Genomic DNA, 21,932 nt, shown 5'->3' with positions numbered 1-21,932 from the left:
TATAAAGGAATCGAGGTGAGATTTGTACCTGGATCCCGTTGTAAAGTCCACTATACTGACCACCAGGCTGCCCATCTGCTCTGCATGGATGTCTAAGTGACCATTTTTGCACAAATGCTACCAACAGACATTTTTGTGCCTGACATTTTGGCGTTCATACTTTGAATGTTTCATTTTGGAAAATGACTGTTCATTTTGGATGTTTTCAGCACAAGAATGTCCTCATGTATTTTCAAACAGGAAATCTCAATATTTTTCCTGTTTGAAAATGGAGGAGTGGCCTAGTGGTTAGTGTGGTGGACTCTCGGATGTACTTCCTGTTTCCTTGGAGGTGGGGCAGGCTGCAGTAGAGAGAAGGGACCAGCAGCAGGGCAGCATATGGGAACTGCTGCCGCCCCGACTTTTGGAAAGCCAGAAAAGGTAAATTTGGGGAAGTAAGGACGGGAGGAGATATCCGATTTTGGGGGGGGGGGGGGCAGACTGTCTTAGGCTGCCCCTGTGTGAGCATCCTGTATCCTCTACACCATTCTATAACTTCTAAGATAGCTTTCTTCCTAATAGGAAGCTTAAGAAGTCTCCGTAGTGTAAGATGGAAAAATCGAGGAGTAAAGAAAAAAAGCTTTTTTGAGCTAAGTAATTGAATTTTGAATGAAGTTTGATACTTGAAAGACTTATTGAAAAAATAGCTTTAAAAAAATGATAAAAAGTGGATCGATGACGAATACATGCTCACTATAAAGCAGTGCTTGGCTTGATTTGATTTATTGAGCCGGAATGGTGGTGACATGAGTATCTGATAGATCCAGTACTACTAACATAAATATTATGTATAAGATGAACTGATATATTGTTTGGAGCTGGGTATTGATATTGGTGGATAAAAGTTTTTTGAGCATAATTAAATGAGGCAACATGGTCAATGAACTCTGGGCAAGGGATATTGGCTTTTTGTTTCTAGCTCATACTGACATCATGATGGAAGCACGCTCAGTGAATTCTTCCCAATTCCAGATGTTGATGACTTCAAGAGAATGACTCCACATGTCTGACAAGGGACAATTAAGGCCATGCATATTGTAATGATGCTAATAATAATTTATGTAGTAGAGCAGGGTCCAGCATAAAAGATCACATTTGCTTTTCCAAACCTCAGCATGGGCTCTGAGCCATGTCTACATGTGATTATTTTTTTTTTTTAATGATGTTATTCAAGACATAATAAGTACATTTTGAAGACTGGCAAAGCAATACCAACAACATGCTAAATAGCAATTACACTGGTCTAACCATAACATAACGCTTCAGGACTATATACCCCACTTTCTTCTTCTTAGTTCCTAATACTCTCTTGATTTTATGTAATTTTTCACCCCCACCCTGTAATTGTAGCACTCCTGGTGCGGGCTACCTAAGACTCAAACATCAATTTACGTTGGGGCTGTGTATACCTTAAGGAATAGTACTCACACTTTAACAAATTTATTTATGCGCTTCCTACACCTTGCTGTCAGCCTTTCCATATTATAAAGGTCCCACATTTTGGCCAGCCACTTCACTAAAAGGAGAGGACACTTGCTTCCAAGCGGCTGCCAAATGCTCTGCAACCCTCGACCACTTGGAGTCAAACAGAAAGATACTTGGATCCCAGGGAATCTCCACCCCAATCAAATACCTAATCCAATACCAGATGGGTTGCCAATAAGTTTATACGTTAGGGCAACACCATCAGTTATGTCTCATTGTGCCCTCCCTACCACATTTCCTCCAACAGCGGCCGTCCTCCCACACAATAGGAGTCAAGTACCATCTACAGAGGAAGTTATAATTGTTTTCCAGCACTGGTAATCCTATGGCTGCCCTCAATTGTTTTTATCAGTATACTGTACCCCTAATTCTGCCTCTTTGCAGACAGAAATGTGATCCAAGGATAGGGGTTGGTTCCATGTGTGAGATGTCTTGAGCTTTGAGCTGAAGGATGTTACCAGGGGTGTGCCACAAGGTTCAGTTCCTGGGCCAGTTCTTTTTAACATTTTTGTAAGCAATATTGCTGAAGGGCTGTCTGGTAAGGTCAGGGCTGGTGTTAGACATTCAGGGGCCCAGGGGAGAAACCAGGGAGGGGCCCCGAAAGCTGATCTTCAGTCTATGCCTCCTTCAGCTTGAGGCAGGCTTGGGGGGCCAGGGCAATTGCCCTGTTTGCCACCCCCTAACACCTGGCCTAGGTAAGGTTTGTTTCTTTGTCGATGATACAAAAATCTGCAATAAGGTAGACACCCCTTATGGTATTGATAATATGAGAAAGGACCTAGCAAAGATTGAAGAATGGTCCGGAATCTGGTAGCTTAGATTTAATGCTTTAAAAAAACAAAACAAAAGGGGTCATGCTTTTGGGCTACAAAAGCCAAGGGAACGGCACAGTTTAGGGGGTGAAGAAATTTTGTGCAAAAATGAGGAGCAGGACTTGGGTGTGATGATCTTAAGATGACCAAACAGGTAGAAATGACGACAGCGAAAGTTAGAAGGATGCTTGGGTGTTCAGGAAGAAAAATGGCCAGTAGGAAAAAAGAGGTGATGATGCCCCTGTATAAAACTCTGGTGAAACCTCATTTAGAATATCGTGTACAATTCTGGAGACCGCACCTTCAAAAAGATATAAACAGGATGGAGTCAGTCCAGAGGGCGGCTACTAAGATGGTCAGTGGCCCTAATCATAAAGCTTATGGGGGCAGACTTAAAAGATCTCAATAGGTATACTTTGAAAGAAAGGCAGGAGAGGAGAAATATGATAAAGATGTTTAAATACCTATGTGGCATAAATACACAGGAGACGAGTCTCTTTCAAGTAAAAGGAAATGCTGGAATGAAGGGGTATAGTATGAAGGTGAAAGGGAGAGACCCAGAAGTAACCTGAGGAAATACTTCTTCATGGAAAGGGTGGTGAATTTGTGGAATGGCCTCTTGGTAGAGGTGATTAGAGATGAAAACTGTATCTGAATTCAAGAAAGCTTGAAACAAGCATATAGGATTTCTAAGAGAATGAAAAGGAGAGTAGATGGCATGGATGGGCAAACTGGATAGCCCATATGATCCTTATCTGTCTTCATTTTTCTGTTTCTATATTTCTCTTTTCCACTGTACCTGATGAAGTCTTTGCAGGGTAGACCCCTCTCTTAAGCATCTATACAAGATGGTTATTAGATTCTTGTTGGCTCCTGTACCCTTGCATAGATCCTACAGTACTGAGTCTCTTGTCACTTGGCTTTTAATCAAGCTTCAACAGAGTCAACTCTGCATCTCGATATAGAATTTATGAACTGTTAGCTAATTTTCTGCCTGCCATTCCTGTAAAGTACACATTCTCCCAGCAAACACCTGTACTAACTACCTCAGTCCTTTCTGTTCCCATTGTAAATGCTCTTCTCCAGTTTTGGGGTGGGGTGGGGTGGGGGGAAGATACATATTAGTTATTGGAGCACATAGTGACAGAGCCCCTCCATTCATACCAATGCGTTGATCAAAACACTACAGTGTGAAACCTATACAGGGATTAGCAACCCTTCCTAGTTCACTCTACATTTTCTAGGTGTCCAAAGTATGCCCTCCAACTTTGACTGACCCATCGATGCTCTCTCAATTTGCACCAAAACCTTCCTCCCCAACCTGCATTCCATTGTTGCTCTCACCTGGTAGGCCAAATAATATCATTGGATGTTTTGACTAAAATGTTTTCATGAACTACACATCATCTAGCTTCTTTTTTTGGTGTCACCTTCGCTGTGCTTTGCTAGGCCAAATAATACCACCACAGGTTTGGGATTAAAGCTCCCATTTCCCTTTCTTGGCTATATCCACTTTCATATATCTTTGGCTTCTAAAGTCCCCAGAAAAAGGCCAACATCCTTCTTTGCAGGTTCATTAACACTTTTTTAGACACTTCCACTGGGAGGACTTCGACAACCCTGGGGAGAACATTCATTTTGAGGTTGCAATCTTACCCAACCATGAGATTGTTAGATTTACCTAGCTCTCCAATTTTCATTTAATCTGTTGAATTACTGCTGTGTAATTTGCTACATACAAAGATCTAGGAGGTCTAGTCAAATTTATCCCCAAATATCTAAACCAGCAAGTTGCCCACTTGAATACACAATGTCCCTCTAGATCCCCCTAGTCAGCCTGGGCTGTCAGCCTGGGCCATGGCCAATTCTGTTTCCACCCAGGTCCTTGGTCCTTCAACTTTGCAATGTTGCAGTCTCTCCTACTGGACTGCCCCACAATGTCAGGTTCAATGTTGAGTCTCCCTGTCATATACCAGAACATCCATAGCTAAAACAAACATTCTTTGTGGCTTTGGGTTCCGCTCCCTCCCCCCATACTCCACTGCTCACTATTGTCCACTAAGGTGCCATTAGCATTTTACCATCTCCAATGCTGGAACATCTGGGGTCCCTTGCCACTGGCTACGCTTCTGCAAGACCATTTCTGGAATGATTCCTGCAGCGCCTGTACAGTCAAACACAACTGACCATCTCTCACTAATCCCATTAAGCACAGTCTGCCAGGCCTCAGTCATGTCCTGCAGTCAATACAGCTTGCAATATTAAAGTTTATTTTAAAGGGAATGAACCGGCAGTATTAGAGACTGACTGAATTTTGGTTTAGGAACTGAAACTAGCCAGAAATCCCTATTTAGTCTTGCTTCAATTTCAGACAAAAATGCCAGTATATTTTCGGCTGAAACTGAAATGTACTCTGTACCCATAACGTGCCAACTTCTCTCTTGAAATCTCATCCCTCAATAGTTCCTGGCACAAGGCTCGCACCACCTCCTCCACAATTTCTGGCCTCTCAACTTCAAGCACCCCTCTGAAGAACATCCCCTCTAATTCTATAGTATACAATGGAAGTTAGGTGCCTAATTGCAATTAGGTGTTATTCTATAAGTGAGTGCCAACTGCTTTAGCTACCTAACTGCAAAGAGTGAGTGCATGTGGGCAGAACATAGACAGGACACACACTTAGGCGCCAAACATATGGAATACCATAAGTTACACATCTAGGTGCCAACATTTAGGTACTGATATTTCCATCTGCCCAAATGCCAATTCAAGTTCTATTCTATAACAGAATCTGGGTGCCCAGATGCTATTATTCTTAGGGCACAGTTTTTGGGCACCTAATTTTTAGTGCCTTTTATAGAATTGGCCCCACAATGTTTCACCTGCTATGATTTTCAGTGTCATTCAATTTAAACCACAGTTCCTGCTTCTCTTCTCTCTGGCAGCTAACTTTCTCTTGCAGGATAGTTACGTTTTCCATGTGCTCCTCAAACCTGCTCTCCCACTTCTTCCACCTGTGTCCCAAGCTTGCACAGGTCACCATGAGTGTCATCAATTTTCAAGGGAACAGGAAAAAGGTAAATCCCTTACAAAGACAAAGCCAAACAAACAAACAAACAAAAAAGTAGGGAAAGACCAATGGATGAACAGAACCCAGAAGCAAAGATGGACATAGTACAAATTTATTGAGAATCAAAAACCAAATGGACTCGACATGGAACTGTGTTTCAGCACTATGATGCCTGCTTCAGGAGCCACCTCATTGCCAGTAGCTTAACTAGTACAAATTTATTGAGAATCAAAAACCAAATGGACTCGACATGGAACTGTGTTTCAGCACTATGATGCCTGCTTCAGGAGCCACCTCATTGCCAGTAGCTTAACTTGTATCATACGAGTATATCTTGAACCACAGAGACTGAATAAGCTTATCAATACTATACACCAGATATACGGCCTGACTGAGCAGGCACCATAGTGACAAAACACGGCATTATATCCGTCTTTGCCTCTGGGTTTTGTTCATACATTGGTCCTTCTCTACTTTTTTTGTCATCAATTTTCACTATAATGTCCTTGCAGATCATGCAAAACTCACCAGCCAGCTCAACAAAACATTTTGAAACTCATGTTTTAAGCTATGTGTCTCCTCCATTTGACCCAGTGAACTTTGCTGTAGTTCAGTACCAGATTCTGCAGATGACCAACACTGGATGGCGACATGGCCTGACTAACTAGTCTCCCAGACCCCCATGTAGAAGTCTGGGCCTTCTCCTTAACTTCTCATGCTCTTACTTTCATTACTTACATTACTGGGTCAGCCATACATTTTGGATCACTGTATTTTACGGAGGGGGGGGGGGGGGGTCCCGATGTGACTGAATTACTGCTCAGAGATTGGAACTATCGGGCTAGACTGCCATCGATGTGGATGCCGCCACTTCCCTCCCAGTGTCATCATTTTTGTTTGCTGAAGCTGACATATCTACTAGAAATTTTTCTAAGCCACAATTCTGAGTGAATTGAGCTCTTTGCTGTTTGAGAGATTTGTTTATGTAAGCCCTTCAATGACCAGAGCTCTTAGCCAGCTCCAAAATAACTAATGGACGTACAGCTGTTCCTGATTTTTATCTAAATCAGAATGAATGTATTCTATGATATGCCCATATGGAGAAAGGTTCTAGCAGTTAACTGGTCACAAAAAGACAAAGAATAATGAAAAGTAATGGATTCTTTGATATCTGATGAAAAGGCAGAAAAAGTACCAAAGAAAATGCTCTCAATATTAGTACACTTGAAAGCAAAGTTACTTACCTGTAGCAGGTATTCTCCAAGGATAGAAAGCCAAGTATTCTCACAGCTGAGTGACGTGATTCGATGGAGTCCAGTGTGGACATTGACAAGTGAGATTAAGTTAGAACTTTCCAGCAGTGTTCTACCGCGCATGCACTGGTGGCCTTCCCGCCCAATGCACGAGCGCGGGTCCCTCAGTCATTTAACAAAAGCTAAAGAATACAACTCCAAGAGGAGGTGGGAGGGTATGTGAGAATACTTGGCCTGTTGTTCTCAGAGAACTCCTGCTACAGGTGAGTAGCCTTGCTTTCTCTGAGGACAAGCAGGCCAAGCTGGGAATCCCTAGCTACCAGGCTCACTGAAAACAACAATGCTAGTATAATAGGACTCAAAATGTTGGGCTGAAAGTCAATTAACCTGAAACTATTTACATACTAGTTGTGAAGGTGCAGCCTGGAACTAAAGAAAACTGGGCCAAGGGAGTGGAATTGGATTCTAGACAACCAAACAAATTCTTCACAATTGCCTGAATGAATCGGCTGTCACGTTGGGAATCCTACTCAAGGCAGTAATGAGATGCAAATGTATGACCACATTTTAAGCTTTGCATATCTCCTCTATGGAGGCTGACCTCAAGTGGGCTACCGATGTAGCCATGGCTCTGACATTATGAGCCGTGACATGACCCTTTAGAGTCAGCCCAGCCTGGGCATAAGTAAAGGAGATGCAGTCTGCTAGTTAATTAGAAATTGTGCGTTTGCCGATGGCTAGCCCCATTCGGTTTGGGTCAAAGGAAGCAAAAAGCTGGGTGGACCACCTATGGGCTTTAGTCTGCTCCAGATAGAATGCTAAGGCTTGTTTACATGAAACGAACAACTACAGGATGTACAGAGATGGGTTTACCTCCTACACAGTGATAACAAGCAGTTGTCCTTTCATGGCAGGTATTTATTTATTTGTTACATTTGTACCCCACATTTTCCCACCTATTTGCAGGCTCAATGTGGCTTACATAGTACCGTGAGGCGATAGCCACCTCTGGTGATGAAACAAACACAGAGTGATGCTATTGTCAATGAGATAAATATGTTAGACACATTTGAAATCGTAGAGAGGGAAGTTATATAGTGTTCATTACAAGTTTAGGTTTCTTTGTGGTGGTATGAGGCTCGAAGGTCCATTCCGTGAAGGAGGGCCCACTGCCACATTCCCACTGCTTCCTGATGCAAGGGGTATGAACCATACCACCCCCCCTGCTTGTTTATATACAACATTGCAACCTGGTTGTCTGTCTGAATGAGAATAATTTGGTTCTGTAGCTGATCTCTGAAAGCTTTTACAGTGTTCCAAGTGGCCCTCAGCTCAAAAAGATTGACATGGAGATGTTTCCTGAGAAGACCAAGTTCCCTGCGTGGGAAGCCAATCTACATTAGCTCCCCACTCCAGGTTGGATGCATCTATTGTTAGCACCTTCTGAGGAGGAGAAATTTGGAATGGTGGTCTTATGGTTAAATTCCAGAGGAGGATGAGTCAACTCTGGAGGAATGTGGATGACATCCTCTAGATTCCCTGCTGTCTGAGACCACTAGGAAGCTAGAATCCACTGGGACACTCTCAAATAGAGAAGTGCAAAGGGAGTGGCATGTGTTGAGCAAGGCTCCTATGTACTTAATCGCTACACTCGGAAAAGATGAGACTGTTTGTCTGTCCTAATTAGATTGTAAGCTCTGTCGAGCAGGGACTGTCTCTTCATGTTCAAGTGTACAGCGCTGCGTACGTCCAGTAGCGCTATAGAAATGATAAGTAGTAGTAGTAGTAGTTAGGGCAGTTTGTGACGAACCCTAGTAGCTTCAGCACCCGAATAGTTAGGCATGTTGACTCGGGTGCCCCTCCTGTGATTTGATCTTGACCAGCCAATCGTCCAGACAGGGAAACACATATACTCCCAGTCTGCGCAACTATGCTGCGGCTACCATTAGAACTGCTAACACCCTGGGAGCTGACGCAAGGCCAAATGGCAGAACATGCTCCTGGTAGTAGTATTTCCCTATGCGGAATCTAAGATACTTCCTGTGACTGGGAAGTATCGAAATGTTGGTATAGGCATCCTTTAAGTACAGAGAGCATAACAAATTGCTTTCCCAAATCATGGGGAGATGGGTGCCCAGGGAAATGACCCTGAACTTTTCTTTGACCAGGAATTTGTTCAGGGCCCTAAGGTGTAGGATGGGACAAAATCCCCCCCCCCCCCCATCTTTTTTGGCTCAAGGAAGTACCTAGAATAGAATCCCTTCCGTTCTTCTTCTTGCAGTACTGGTTCAACTGTACTGGCCTGTAGAAGGGTGGAGATTTCCTTTACAAGTACCTGCATGTGCCGAGAGCTGATGAACGATGCTCTCAGTGGGCAACTTGGTGGTCTTTGCCTCCAATGCAAGGAGTAACTGTGATGAACTATTTGAAGAACTCACTAGTCAGTGGTTAGACGGGGCCATCTGTGATGGTAAAAATTCAGCCTCCCCCCTACCGGTAAACTGTCTGGGATGGTTACTTTGAATGCAGCTGTGCTCTCCTGGAGCCAGTCAAAAGCTCATCCCTTGGGAGTTTCTGTGGGTGGGACTGGAGAGGTCAAGAGTGCTGGGCCTGAGGGTTTTGGGCAGAGCAGAAAGGCAGCATAAACCTACACCTTTTGAGAGTAGTGGGGTGGCCGCTAACTCCCACTGGAAAATCTCCATGAGGAAAGGGTTTCAGCGCTGTACACATTTTGTATGCAGCACTCTACACATTATCTGCAAGTACTTTCTCTGTCCCTAGAGGACTCACAATCTAAGTTTTGGTACCTGGGGCAATAAAGGGTTAAGTGACTTGCCCAAGGTCACAAGGAGCTGCAGTAGGAATCAAACCCAGTTTGCCAGGATCAAAGCCCACTGCACTAACCATTAGGCTACTCCTCCAGTATGTTTCCTAATGAGGTCAGCGATCTCTTCTACTTTATCTCCAAACAGACTGTCACTTCGCCGTGGAACGTTTGCCAGCCTCTTCTGAGCCACTGGTTCCAGGTCAGAGACACAAAGCCATGACAGTCTGCACATCCCTACACCCATGGAGAAGAGTCTGGATGCTACATCAAAGGAATAGTATGCAGTTCTGCCCAGATACTTTCTGCACTCCAGCTGCTTACTGGCCAACTGGTGAAGCTCTGCGGCCTGCTCCTGTGGGAGAGAACCCGCAAGACTGAGTGTTCTGCGGACCAAAATCTGCAAGTAAAGGCTCGTGTAGAGCTGGTAGGACTGGATATGGGCAATGAGCATCGAGCCCTATAAAATTTCCTCCCAAATGATTCTAGTGTCTGAACTTTTCTATCTGGGGGTGCTGGGGCATGGGTCCTGGAGCTTCTATCTTGTTTGAGAGTGGATTCAACCAAGAACGTGGTGATGCAGTTGGGCCCCCTCAAATCCAGGAGCCTTATGGATATGAAACTACATATCCACCTTCTTAGGTGGGACCTGCACTGAGAGGTAAGATTCCCAGTTCTTCGTCAGTGCATCCTTAATGATCAGGTGCAATGGTACCATGGCCCCTTCTCCTTAGGAGGAGACTCCATCTCTAACTTAAATGGGATGGCAGAGGCCATCTCCTTGACAAAACCAGTGAGAGAGTGACCCATCCCTCTTGAAGTGGGGAGGGATCAGACGGTACCCTATAAGACTTCCTCTGAGAAGTAATGAGGGACCTCTTCCGAGTCCCATTCAGACTCCTCATCGTATTCAAACTAGCCCAAATAATTCTACACCTTCCTCAGCTCAGTGGAACCATATCCATGCGCTAAGGTACTGCCCTACTCTCTGACTCTAGGGAAACTTCCTCCCCTGGTGTCGAGAATAGTACTGTATGTGTTGACGTCAACACCCTTTGAGATGCCAGCACTGAAGATTTCTGCACAGGCATGGATGGTGCCTCAGGAAGAATCTGGGATTGATTTGCAGCTGATGCAAATGCTCACAATGTCTGAGCAGTTTGCAGCTGCAGCAGCTGCACCAGCTCCTCCCCGAGCATGTCTCAGAACCACTCATTGAAGGAAGGCATCAGCAAAGGCGAGGGAGGTGGGAGAAAGGCAGCCTGACAAGGTATTGGTGCTGAACTGGTAGTGAGGACCTGGATGCCCGAATATCTGCACACCAACACATCTTCCAAAGAGGGAGAGCATTCATCCCAGTGCTGGCACTTCTCAGGTACCAGTGATGCCGATGCTCCAGTGGCCCCAGTACCAAGCGTTGATGAGGACAGATGCTTAGGCTTTTTGGGCTTCCCCTGATGCTCAGCATCACGGTCCTTCAGTACCAATGAGGACAACATTGGTTATGTGCTCTGTGTCTGGTCTGATGCTGACCTATCCTGGGTCCTACTCTTAGCGCCCGATGTTGAGAGCTGTGGAGACCTTCTTGATGCCAATGCACTCCCAGTGGATGTTGAAGCATTGGCAGTCATCGAGGTCGATGCTTCCAGGGATGATGACGATATACCAGTCTTTGAGGAGCCAAAAAGTCTCTCCTGTTGGACCTACCACATACTCTGTGTCCTCAACTGCACCAAGAATGCGGGTCGATCTCAGAAATCACTTGATTACGTTGGGCACACCTTTTCTATTCTGGGACATCGAGAAAGGAATTGGCCAAATTCAACTCCTCAATTGTGAACAGAAAAAAGGGCAGCATTCAGATTGAGATAGGTGCTCCAGAATAAACGGGCTTAGCAACTTGCAAAAAATAAAGGAAACTTGAAGAGCCAAAAAAAAAACCTACTAAAATAAAGGGAAATAAAAAACAATAAAGAAAAATGTAAAATATTTCAAAAAAGGAGCAAAAATACTTGAACGGGAAGGCATTGCGAAAGATAGAGCTGTATGCACTGTGAAGAGAACATGAAGATGTGCCCTCCCTGCTCCATAGAAAAACAAAGACTGAGGGACCTGAGCTTGCACATTGGGCGGGAAGGCACCAGCACATGCGTGGTGGGAAGATGCTAGAAAGTTCTAACTTAATCTTGCTAGTTAGCGTCTGCACTGGGCTACGTCAGATGCATCACTCAACTGTGATAATACAAAATCCTGCTTGTCCTCAGAGAATGAGCAAAACACAATGAACTGAAGTCACATTTAATGTTTAAACTTGAAAAATGTCCAAAATCCTCTTACTTAATCCATTGCATTAGTTCCACTGTGTCTGGGTCATAGAATTCTCGCAACTCTGACATCTCATCTGCCACTCTTGGCCAATACTAGAAGTTGAAGAAAACAAAACTCTAAGTGAATAAGGTAACCAAACCCAGTTTGTTTCCAGTAGCATTCTTTAGACCAGGTGTCCACAACCCACTGTCTGTGGCTGAATCTGGTTCATTGAGGAAATGTTATCTTTTTTTTCTTTTCTTTTTCATATATGGCAGTGGCAAAGACATCAAGGTAAATGGGGTTTCCAGGTTCTGAAGATGATAGGAATATAGCATGATTACCAACTTAGCAAACACCACTTGCCTTTTCAGTGATTAGAAATGCCCTATGTGACCCTTCTGTTGAAAGGTTTGGGGACCCCCACATTAGACCTAAGAGTTTGCAACTGGAGTCCTGTGTCCTCATCTACACTCTGCAGTCAACTGGCAAAAATTCAAGTAATTTGTAATGAGGGAAGGGTAGATGCTACCAACGATACAGCTCCAACTGTTTTTCCTTACTTATATAGAGTGTGAGGTTTGATCTACCAAGCAAGTTGCCCATATACATATACAAAACTAGCTCAACTTACAATATCCATAGAGCGAAGTTACTCACCTCTAGCAAGGACAGCAAAATACACATTACCACATATGAATAATGTCATCCAATGGGAGCTTAGCACAGATGCTATCCAATGTTCTAGAATTTTCTATACTGCACAGGAACAGGTGCCTTCCCGCTAGGCGTGAGAGTGCAGGACCAGTATAGTAAAAATAATAATAATAAAAAAAAATAGGCCCAAGGCATACAACTCCATGGGGAGGTGGGAGGGTATGTGGTAATGTGTGACCTCCTGTTATCAAAGAACATCTGCTACAGGTGAGTAACTTCGCTTTCTCCAAGGACAAGAAGGACAAAACTCACCAGCAGATTGTTTCTCAGAGTCTTTCAGAAAGTTTAGTGCCAGCCTCAAATCTGCAATCATTAGGCCTATCCTTAAGGAATTATCTTTGGATCTTTCGGTTCACTCTAATTACACGCCAGCACAGAACCTTCCATTCCTTGTGAAATTGATAGAAAATATTGTTTTTATATAACTTCAAGCACACATACAGGCTACATCAATATTGCTTCCCCAACAGTCAGGGTTTCAACAGGATTTTAGTACCGAGACTGTGTTTACAGCATTGCTGAGTGAGATCTATTAGAAGCTTGATGAGGGGTATATAGCTCTTGCAATATCTTTAGATTTATCTGCTGCATTTGATGTTATTGACCACAGCCTCCTACTTAAACGTTTATCCAATATTGGTTTATCAGGCTTGGTGCTAAATTGGTTTACATCATTTCTCGATAACCAGTCCTTTAGGGTTCAGTTAACTTCCACTCACTCTGACACCTATTCTCTACCTTTTGGAGTCCCTTAGGACTCCATACTATTTCCGCTTCTTTTTAATATCTATTTAAATCTCTTGGCTGCACTAATTCAGTTCTTGGGTCTAAGTACATATTTATAACCAGACAATATTTTTATCATTCATTACACTTCAAATATTAATCCAGATCTGTCATTGCTACAAAATTGCTTGGATAAGGTTGCTGGTTGGTTATATCAACAACATACAGCTCTTAAGGCACAGAAAACTACAGCATGCTGGATAACTGGTCAATCTTTTCCCCCTAAGATCCCTGTTCTTTTTGGTTCCTCAATTTGTCCTTTTAATCAGTTCATATATCCAAATTATCATTTTCTGCACAACTTTCTTTAGTATTACAATCAGGTTTTCCTGCCCTATGTAGTATTTGCTCAGTATGTCATATGTTAGATTTCGATTCTCTTCATATTTTGTTTTATGCATTTGTGGGCTCTCATTTAGATTACTGCAATGCTGTCTATGCTGGGCTCCCAAAATAGAACTTGAGACTTCAGACCTTGCAGAACACAGCAGCTCAGGCACTTTGCTCTGCTTGTCATTGGGATCACTTTTCTCTCCTTTTTCAGAAATTACATTGGTTGTCAACAGAGTTCAGGATTCAGTTCAAGATTCTCACTTTCACCTTCAAAGCATTACGGTCTGGCATATCCCAGATTATTTATCTAGGTTGACCATTCTATATTCTCCTGCTCGGTATTTACACTCTGTAAATGATTATAGACATGTATTACCTAGCCCATCTAAAGCATACTGGGAATCTACCTGGAGGAGCGTGTTCTATTTTGTAGCCCCCATTTTATGGAACAGCTTACCTCTTGCAGTCTGGTAAAAATCTTTTTTTTTTTTTTTACAGATTTTTAAGGTTAACCGTAAGACTTATTTTTTCACAGCTTTGTTCTGGTCAGAGAATAGCTAGGAACACAGTACAATACAGCACCGATGGCATGAATGTAGTTTTCTCTTGGAATGATTGAATACTTTACTATAGTTTCATCGAGTTCTTTTCTTTTATCATTTGTGGTTTTGTGAATCACTTTGAATTTACTTTGTAAAAAAAATAAAAAGGCAATTATATCAAATTTTAACAAACATACATACATACATACATATGGGAATCCCTTGCTAACAATTTCACCCAAAAAAAAAGACAGTCAATCAACGGGGACTTGCAACAGGCAAGGCTAACCAGGAACCAATTAACCTAGAACATAGATACAGTGGTGGAAATAAGTATTTGATCCCTTGCTGATTTTGTAAGTTTGCCCACTGACAAAGACATGAGCAGCCCATAATTGAAGGGTAGGTTATTGGTAACAGTGAGAGATAGCACATCACAAATTAAATCCGGAAAATCACATTGTGGAAAGTATATGAATTTATTTGCATTCTGCAGAGGGAAATAAGTATTTAATCCCTCTGGCAAACAAGACCTAATACTTGGTGGCAAAACCCTTGTTGGCAAGCACAGCGGTCAGACGTCTTCTGTAGTTGATGATGAGGTTTGCACACATGTCAGGAGGAATTTTGGTCCACTCCTCTTTGCAGATCATCTCTAAATCATTAAGAGTTCTGGGCTGTCGCTTGGCAACTCGCAGCTTCAGCTCCCTCCATAAGTTTTCAATGGGATTAAGGTCTGGTGACTGGCTAGGCCACTCCATGACCCTAATGTGCTTCTTCCTGAGCCACTCCTTTGTTGCCTTGGCTGTATGTTTTGGGTCATTGTCGTGCTGGAAGACCCAGCCACGACCCATTTTTAAGGCCCTGGCGGAGGGAAGGAGGTTGTCACTCAGAATTGTACGGTACATGGCCCCATCCATTCTCCCATTGATGCGGTGAAGTAGTCCTGTGCCCTTAGCAGAGAAACACCCCCAAAACATAACATTTCCACCTCCATGCTTGACAGTGGGGACGGTGTTCTTTGGGTCATAGGCAGCATTTCTCTTCCTCCAAACACGGCGAGTTGAGTTCATGCCAAAGAGCTCAATTTTTGTCTCATCTGACCACAGCACCTTCTCCCAATCACTCTCGGCATCATCCAGGTGTTCACTGGCAAACTTCAGACGGGCCGTCACATGTGCCTTCCGGAGCAGGGGGACCTTGCGGGCACTGCAGGATTGCAATCCGTTATGTCGTAATGTGTTACCAATGGTTTTCGTGGTGACAGTGGTCCCAGCTGCCTTGAGATCATTGACAAGTTCCCCCCTTGTAGTTGTAGGCTGATTTCTAACCTTCCTCATGATCAAGGATACCCCACGAGGTGAGATTTTGCGTGGAGCCCCAGATCTTTGTCGATTGACAGTCATTTTGTACTTCTTCCATTTTCTTACTATGGCACCAACAGTTGTCTCCTTCTCGCCCAGCGTCTTACTGATGGTTTTGTAGCCCATTCCAGCCTTGTGCAGGTGTATGATCTTGTCCCTGACATCCTTAGACAGCTCCTTGCTCTTGGCCATTTTGTAGAGGTTAGAGTCTGACTGATTCACTGAGTCTGTGGACAGGTGTCTTTCATACAGGTGACCATTGCCGACAGCTGTCTGTCATGCAGGTAACGAGTTGATTTGGAGCATCTACCTGGTCTGTAGGGGCCAGATCTCTTACTGGTTGGTGGGGGATCAAATACTTATTTCCCTCTGCAGAATGCAAATAAATTCATATACTTTCCACAATGTGATTTTCCGGATTTAATTTGTGATGTGCTATCTCTCACTGTTACCAATAACCTACCCTTCAATTATGGGCTGCTCATGTCTTTTGTCAGTGGGCAAACTTACAAAATCAGCAAGGGATCAAATACTTATTTCCACCACTGTACAATCCTGTTGGGTGGGTGCAGCCTGGAACAGAACAAAAATAAGCCTAGGAGGGTGGAGATGGATTCTAGACTCCAACCAAATTCTGATCAAGGTAGTTGTGATATGATGACCAGGTTGCAGTTTTGCAAATCTCAATGTTTCCATTATGTGATGATATGGGAGGGAATTTTATAACAGGTCACCTATGTGTGAAAGACATTTTTACCTTATTTAATAGAAATCTAGGTGTCTTTACAAAATATTAGGGATAAACCACCAAAACATACGGCTTATTTGAAGCCATGGATATTTAAGCCTGATTGAGAGCAGGCATAAATATTAGGGTATAAAGTATGCACGTAAATTGCGACTCTACCCATGCTCCATCCACACTCTACCACAGAAGAATATGCTTTCTTGTCACTGTATTAAGATGGACTTGGGAAAATCCATTGCTTATTTCTAGGACAAGCAGTATAAAATCTGTTTTTACTCTTTTGGGATCTTGCCTGGATTGGCCACTGTTGAAAACAGGATACTGGGCTTAATGGACCTTCAGTCTGTCCCAGTATGGCAACGCTTATATTCTTATGTGCACACTTTTACATGTGTAACCACTGAGGTACTTTATAAAAAGCCATTTTACATTCTAAAAATGTTTATAAAATTGCAATTATATAAAATATAAAGGAGGCACTCTGCCTAAGTCATCTATTTTGGATTGTACAGAAGAGTAATTTAATATTTGATGAAGGAGGTCCTCAGCAGTGTAAAGCTTAAATTCATAAGCATGAGGGAATTCAAATTAAATATACTCAAATACTGGTAATAAATATTTTAAACCTATATTTTAGTATATATATCAAGTGTAGTTCATTTTTATGAAAATGTAATCTTCAGTATCCATAAATTTCCCCTAGCCACAGGACAAAAAAAAAAAGCATTTAATTTGTGAATTGGGCCCCCAGTCACTAGAATCAGTCCTTACCTTATAATAAAGATAAAGAATTATCAAGATGGGTACTGAATATCTGATCACTTTTATCTGCAGGGGAGACAAAAAAAAAGAAACTGTATTTAGTTTCATCTATAAATAAACAGTTTAATCTACATTTTCCAAAAGTTCATCTATTTGACTGTGATTAAGAAATGATAACAATCAAGCAGGTTAAAAAAATTACCAGTCAGGAAGGCTGCTTAGAAAAAATTAAAAAGAATGTCTGGTTACAAAATGAATGATTGTTACAAAAGCAAAATTATTTACCTGTAACAGATGTGCTCCGTAGACAGCAGGATTAATCAGGGTGATGTCATTTGATGGCAACAGGACAAAACAGCTGTCCCAGATTTCAGAACTAGGGTAAACCTCTGATCATGTACAATACTTCCCACACATAGCAGTCCTCTCAGCCTCCTCAGTTTGTTTAAAGCTCATAATCAACTCTCAGGAAGGGGGTGGGATTGTGTGCCTGGTTAATCTTGCTTTCTATGGAAACACCTGTTCCAAGTGAGCAACTTTGCTTTCTCTGGTCAACACGCAAGACTGAAGCAGGCACACGAGTGGGGACCTGGCACCACAGGGTGTCATCCAGCTCCAGCCAAATTTACAACAGAAAAAGGAGCTAAAATCCTCCAAGAGGAACCCCCTGCTCAACTGACACCCAGCTTGAACTGGGTCAGGAGCTGGCTGAGAAGCACCCAGTAGGAAGCTGTACATTCCATCTACCATCTGCTAGGAGACAGAGAATATACTGAACTTTTTAGGGCTGCATGATACCCCTTAAGATGTCTTCTGAGACAATCCATCAGAACTATCCTATTGGGAATAAATTCAGTCATCTCTGCAAGGTGTGCCCAACCCGTCGACCCAGTCCATGAGACTCCTTGCACCACAAGACAGAATGTTATGGCTTGAATGGGGTGGAGGTGGGGTGGCCCTTAAATCTATTTTAAATGGTTAGTCTTAATCATGAAACTCCAGCCAGGATAGACTTAGATCGAGTCTTACCAATTTTCTTTTTAATGATCTCATTTTCAAGTTGGAAACAAGAAAACCCACCTGCTAGCTCTTTCTTGAATCAGATGCAAGTTCTTCTAACAATATGAAACTACAGTATGTGTTCTTTCCCAACTCTTAGTACATCTTCAAAGGTCCGATTTCCACTCACATTGCATATTAGAATAATGTTTTGTTAATGATTAGTACTTTTCAATAAGAAGCCATTTTAAATGGCTGCAAAGTCCATATGTACCTTTACCCTTGACCTTTGCACCACTTCTGTATACTATCCCTTTGAAAACTGTCAAGGGAAAGAGTCCCTATAAAGATCTGCCTCTTTTTCTGCAGGTACTTTTCAGCTGTGAACTCTGGGGGAAATTCTGCATTACTATAGGCAATGGTTATGGTGCCTTTCATAAGCTTACATCATAAAGAAAAGAACACGCTCACCCTTCTTTACAGAATACTAATGTAAGTGGCAGAGTATGTGACCATTTACACCAATCCTGTAGCTCAGGGGTGGGCAACCTTTAAACATAGATGGCCGCATAAATGTCAGTACTATCCCTAGCAGGCCACAACGTTACATTATGTTGGAACTGGAAATGCACAGAGCTCCATGGATCTTCTGTGATAAATAAATAAGTAATAAAAATTTAACTAAAGGCAATAGAAACAAATTGCTAGAGTGGCCATTTTCAAAATACAGTATTTAAAATTGCCAAAACTCTGATTATTGACATTTTATAAGCACATAAGTGTTGTCATACTGGGACAGAATGAAGGTCCATCAAGCCCAGCATCCTGTTTCCAACAGTGGCCAATCCAGGTTACAAGTACCTGGCAAGAACCCAAAACAGTACAATATATTTTATGCTGCTTATCCTAGACATAATTTTCTGGGTATACTTCCCATGGTCTTATGGACTGCACAAAATCCAATAGCAGGCCGCATTCGACCCACATGTTGCCCACCCCTGCCATAGCTGATGTAAATGCCCATGCCTAGATGTATGCATGCATGAACATAAACAGATTATAAAACTTATGCACGTACATGTGTGATCTGCCTAAACTCCACCCATGCACATTTCCACCAGCAAAGTACACGCCATCAAAGCATAGCACATACTTTTCTACTAGTAGGTATTCTGTAAGAGAACACTTATGCTCATAAATGACTAGAATACTTCCTCCCGCCTAGAACTAGATGGCTCCTTATAGAATCACCCCAATGTGTGCAATTTTTGAAAATACAGACACACAAGTTGTTGCTTCCAAGCCTGTCTACTTTTCCTGTGGCTCAAAGTACACATTGTTGAACCCCATACATGCTTTTATCAGGGGAAAGGGTAGGAAATTTTTAGTCAGCCAATTTCCCTTAACATTCGATGTTATGTTCATGATGGAAATGAACGTGCACATTTCAGTTCAGCTACATTGATCCTGGAAGAGGATTATCACTCCAGTACAGGACCCCGGGCAAATACAGGCTGTAGGTAACAGAATTAACTCCAAAATTAAAAGTAATCCTTTCTTGCAGAGTATAAATATCTGATAGAGCAGCTCACACAGCAAATGTTTACAGATTGGGGGGGTGGGGGAGGACGTTATCAATGTAGACTACCATTAACACGTGTTAATTTACTGTTAACCCCAGTCATTGGTAACTAGGGGGCCCTTTTACTAAAGGGTATTAAGCCCTAATGTGCGAAACGTTTGCAAAAAAAGGCTTTCCTGTGCGCTAAGACCATTTTTACCGCAGCCCTAAACCCCTGGATTCTATATAGCGTGCCTAGAGTTCTGCACCAAAATCCAAGTGTATTCTCTAACAGCGCGTGTAAGTTAATTTGGTTTAAGCCAATCAGCGTTGTTAACAGCACTTAACAAGCAATAATGAGCACTAATTTACAATTCAAATTTACGTGCACAACTCCCTAAGTGCATTCTGTATTGTATTGTAACATTTATAACCTGCGCTTTCCCACCTGTAGCAGGCTCAATGCGGCTTACATAATAAAACAAATTTACAAGATAGCACAAAATGGATAAAACGTTTGAATATAATATATAAAGAGGTGGACTAAGAAAGGAAAGGGAGGAAGGTGGTAGAGGTAAGGAACGGAAGAGGGTGTAAGTTGGGTAAAGTGTTGTGAAAAAGAAAGAATGTATAATAATGGTTCGGAGAAGGATGAATTCAAAAGGAAAAAACCCCCAAAACATATTAAGTTCTGCTAAGTAGTCAGATCCAGGTATCGCAGATGGATTTCTAATTTAAGTCATATTATTATTATTTATTGCATTTGTACCCCACATATTCCCACCTATTTGCAGGCTCAATGTGGCTTACAGTAGTATGAGTAGGCTTGCTTGAAAAGGTGAGTTTTAAGTAGTTTCCGGAAGGGTAGATGATCATTGACTATACGAATCGATTGTGGTAGGGTGTTCCAGAGCTTGCTGCCTATAACGCACTGTGCCTAAATTTTAATGTATGCAGGCAAAAAGGGACATGGTTATGGGTGGGGAAATGGGTGTTTCAAACTTTGTGCACGTTGTTATACAATATGGCCCTCTGCGCTTAAATCTACACGCAGGGATTTATGCTATGTTTTTGTTGGCGTAAATGGATGAACGTAGTTTTAGGCGCTAGGATATCAACTAAGCGTATTCTATAAACTGCGCCTAAATCTAGGCACTGCTTACAGAATACACTTACGCGGAAATGTTTTCTGCGCGGATTCTTTAGGTGCCATATATAGAATCTGGCCCAAAATGGCTGGCTTCCTAATTTTTTGTATTAAGGTCTATGCGCTAATGTTGCCACTTTTAGTATGCAGGGCTGGTGGTTGGGAGGCGGGGATAGTGCTGGACAGACTTATACGGTCTGTGCCCAGGTACAAATCAAGGTAGGGTATACACAAAAAGTAGCACATATGAGTTTATCTTGTTGGACAGACTGGATGGCCCGTGCAGGTCTTTTTCTGCTGTCATCTACTATGTTAGCATGCGAATGTTTAGAAATTACTGCAGGACGCCTGAGCGCATCCTAGGTTCATCATTTCAAGTTGTTAGGTGGATTTTAGCGCCTAATACTATTTAGTAAAAGGGCCCCTTAAATACGTTATCAGAAAATGATTTCCCTTCAGTCCTGCTTGTTGATCAAGAAAGCATTTTACCCACAGAAATCCAACCTATCCATCGGTGAAGGTATGCTCAGGAAAAGTGTTCATTGTACTATCTTTTTTTTTATATCGGTGATTATGCTGCTTTACCTTTTTTGGGGAGTTTTGTAATTTTTATATTTTAATGCCAAAAGTTTTCCTTATATTTTGCAATAATGGATGTAAAATACTGTGCTTGCACGTACTGTTTTTCAAAAGTACCTTTTGCTATATACTGCCATCTAGTGAATTTATGTGAAAAAATAAGGGATAAAAGGAAAACAAAGAGTCAAGATCAAATTAAAATTTTAGGCAACCCCCCCCCCCCCCCCCAAAAAAAAAAAAAAAAAATCAAACAACCAAAATAAAAAACAAAACACAAAAACAACCAAACCAAAACACAACAACAATAAAAACAAACCCAAAATAAAACTTTGCAGTTTAGTTTGCTTGCACATTAAGAAACTGGGAATCTTTTGCTTGAAGCTTTCACTTCTTTAACCTCAGGTGACAAAATAATGCCAAAGCTAAGGTGAAAAAAACCTTGTGCAGACTTGGAGTAACTTTACCCTAATTTGGAGGTCTGTCTTGCAAATGGAGCACTAGCTCCTCCTAAAGTTGTGAGAAGCTAAATAAGAACATAAGCGTTGCCATACTGGGACAGACCGAAGGTCATCAAGCCCAGTATCCTGTTTCCAACAGTGGCCAA

General features: G+C 42.3%; 1 protein-coding gene across 3 annotated transcripts in view; it reads right to left on the bottom strand.

Annotated features, from left to right (window-relative positions):
* Window positions 1–21,932, bottom strand: part of DPY19L3 (dpy-19 like C-mannosyltransferase 3) — a 114,488-nt gene that overhangs the window by 12,513 nt on the left and 80,043 nt on the right. For all 3 annotated transcript variants that reach the window (XM_030202553.1, XM_030202555.1, XM_030202554.1), the window contains 2 exons: window positions 17,052–17,108; window positions 11,821–11,903 (listed from right to left, as the gene is read on the bottom strand). In XM_030202553.1, the coding sequence (XP_030058413.1) occupies window positions 11,821–11,903; window positions 17,052–17,108 (140 nt within the window). The remainder of the gene's footprint in view (window positions 1–11,820; window positions 11,904–17,051; window positions 17,109–21,932) is intronic.

The sequence above is a fragment of the Microcaecilia unicolor genome, chromosome 5 (genome assembly GCF_901765095.1).
Source record: "Microcaecilia unicolor chromosome 5, aMicUni1.1, whole genome shotgun sequence".
Lineage (NCBI taxonomy): Eukaryota > Metazoa > Chordata > Amphibia > Gymnophiona > Siphonopidae > Microcaecilia > Microcaecilia unicolor.
Note: the sequence above shows the minus strand (reverse complement) of the source record. Positions and strands in the feature narration are given on the sequence as shown.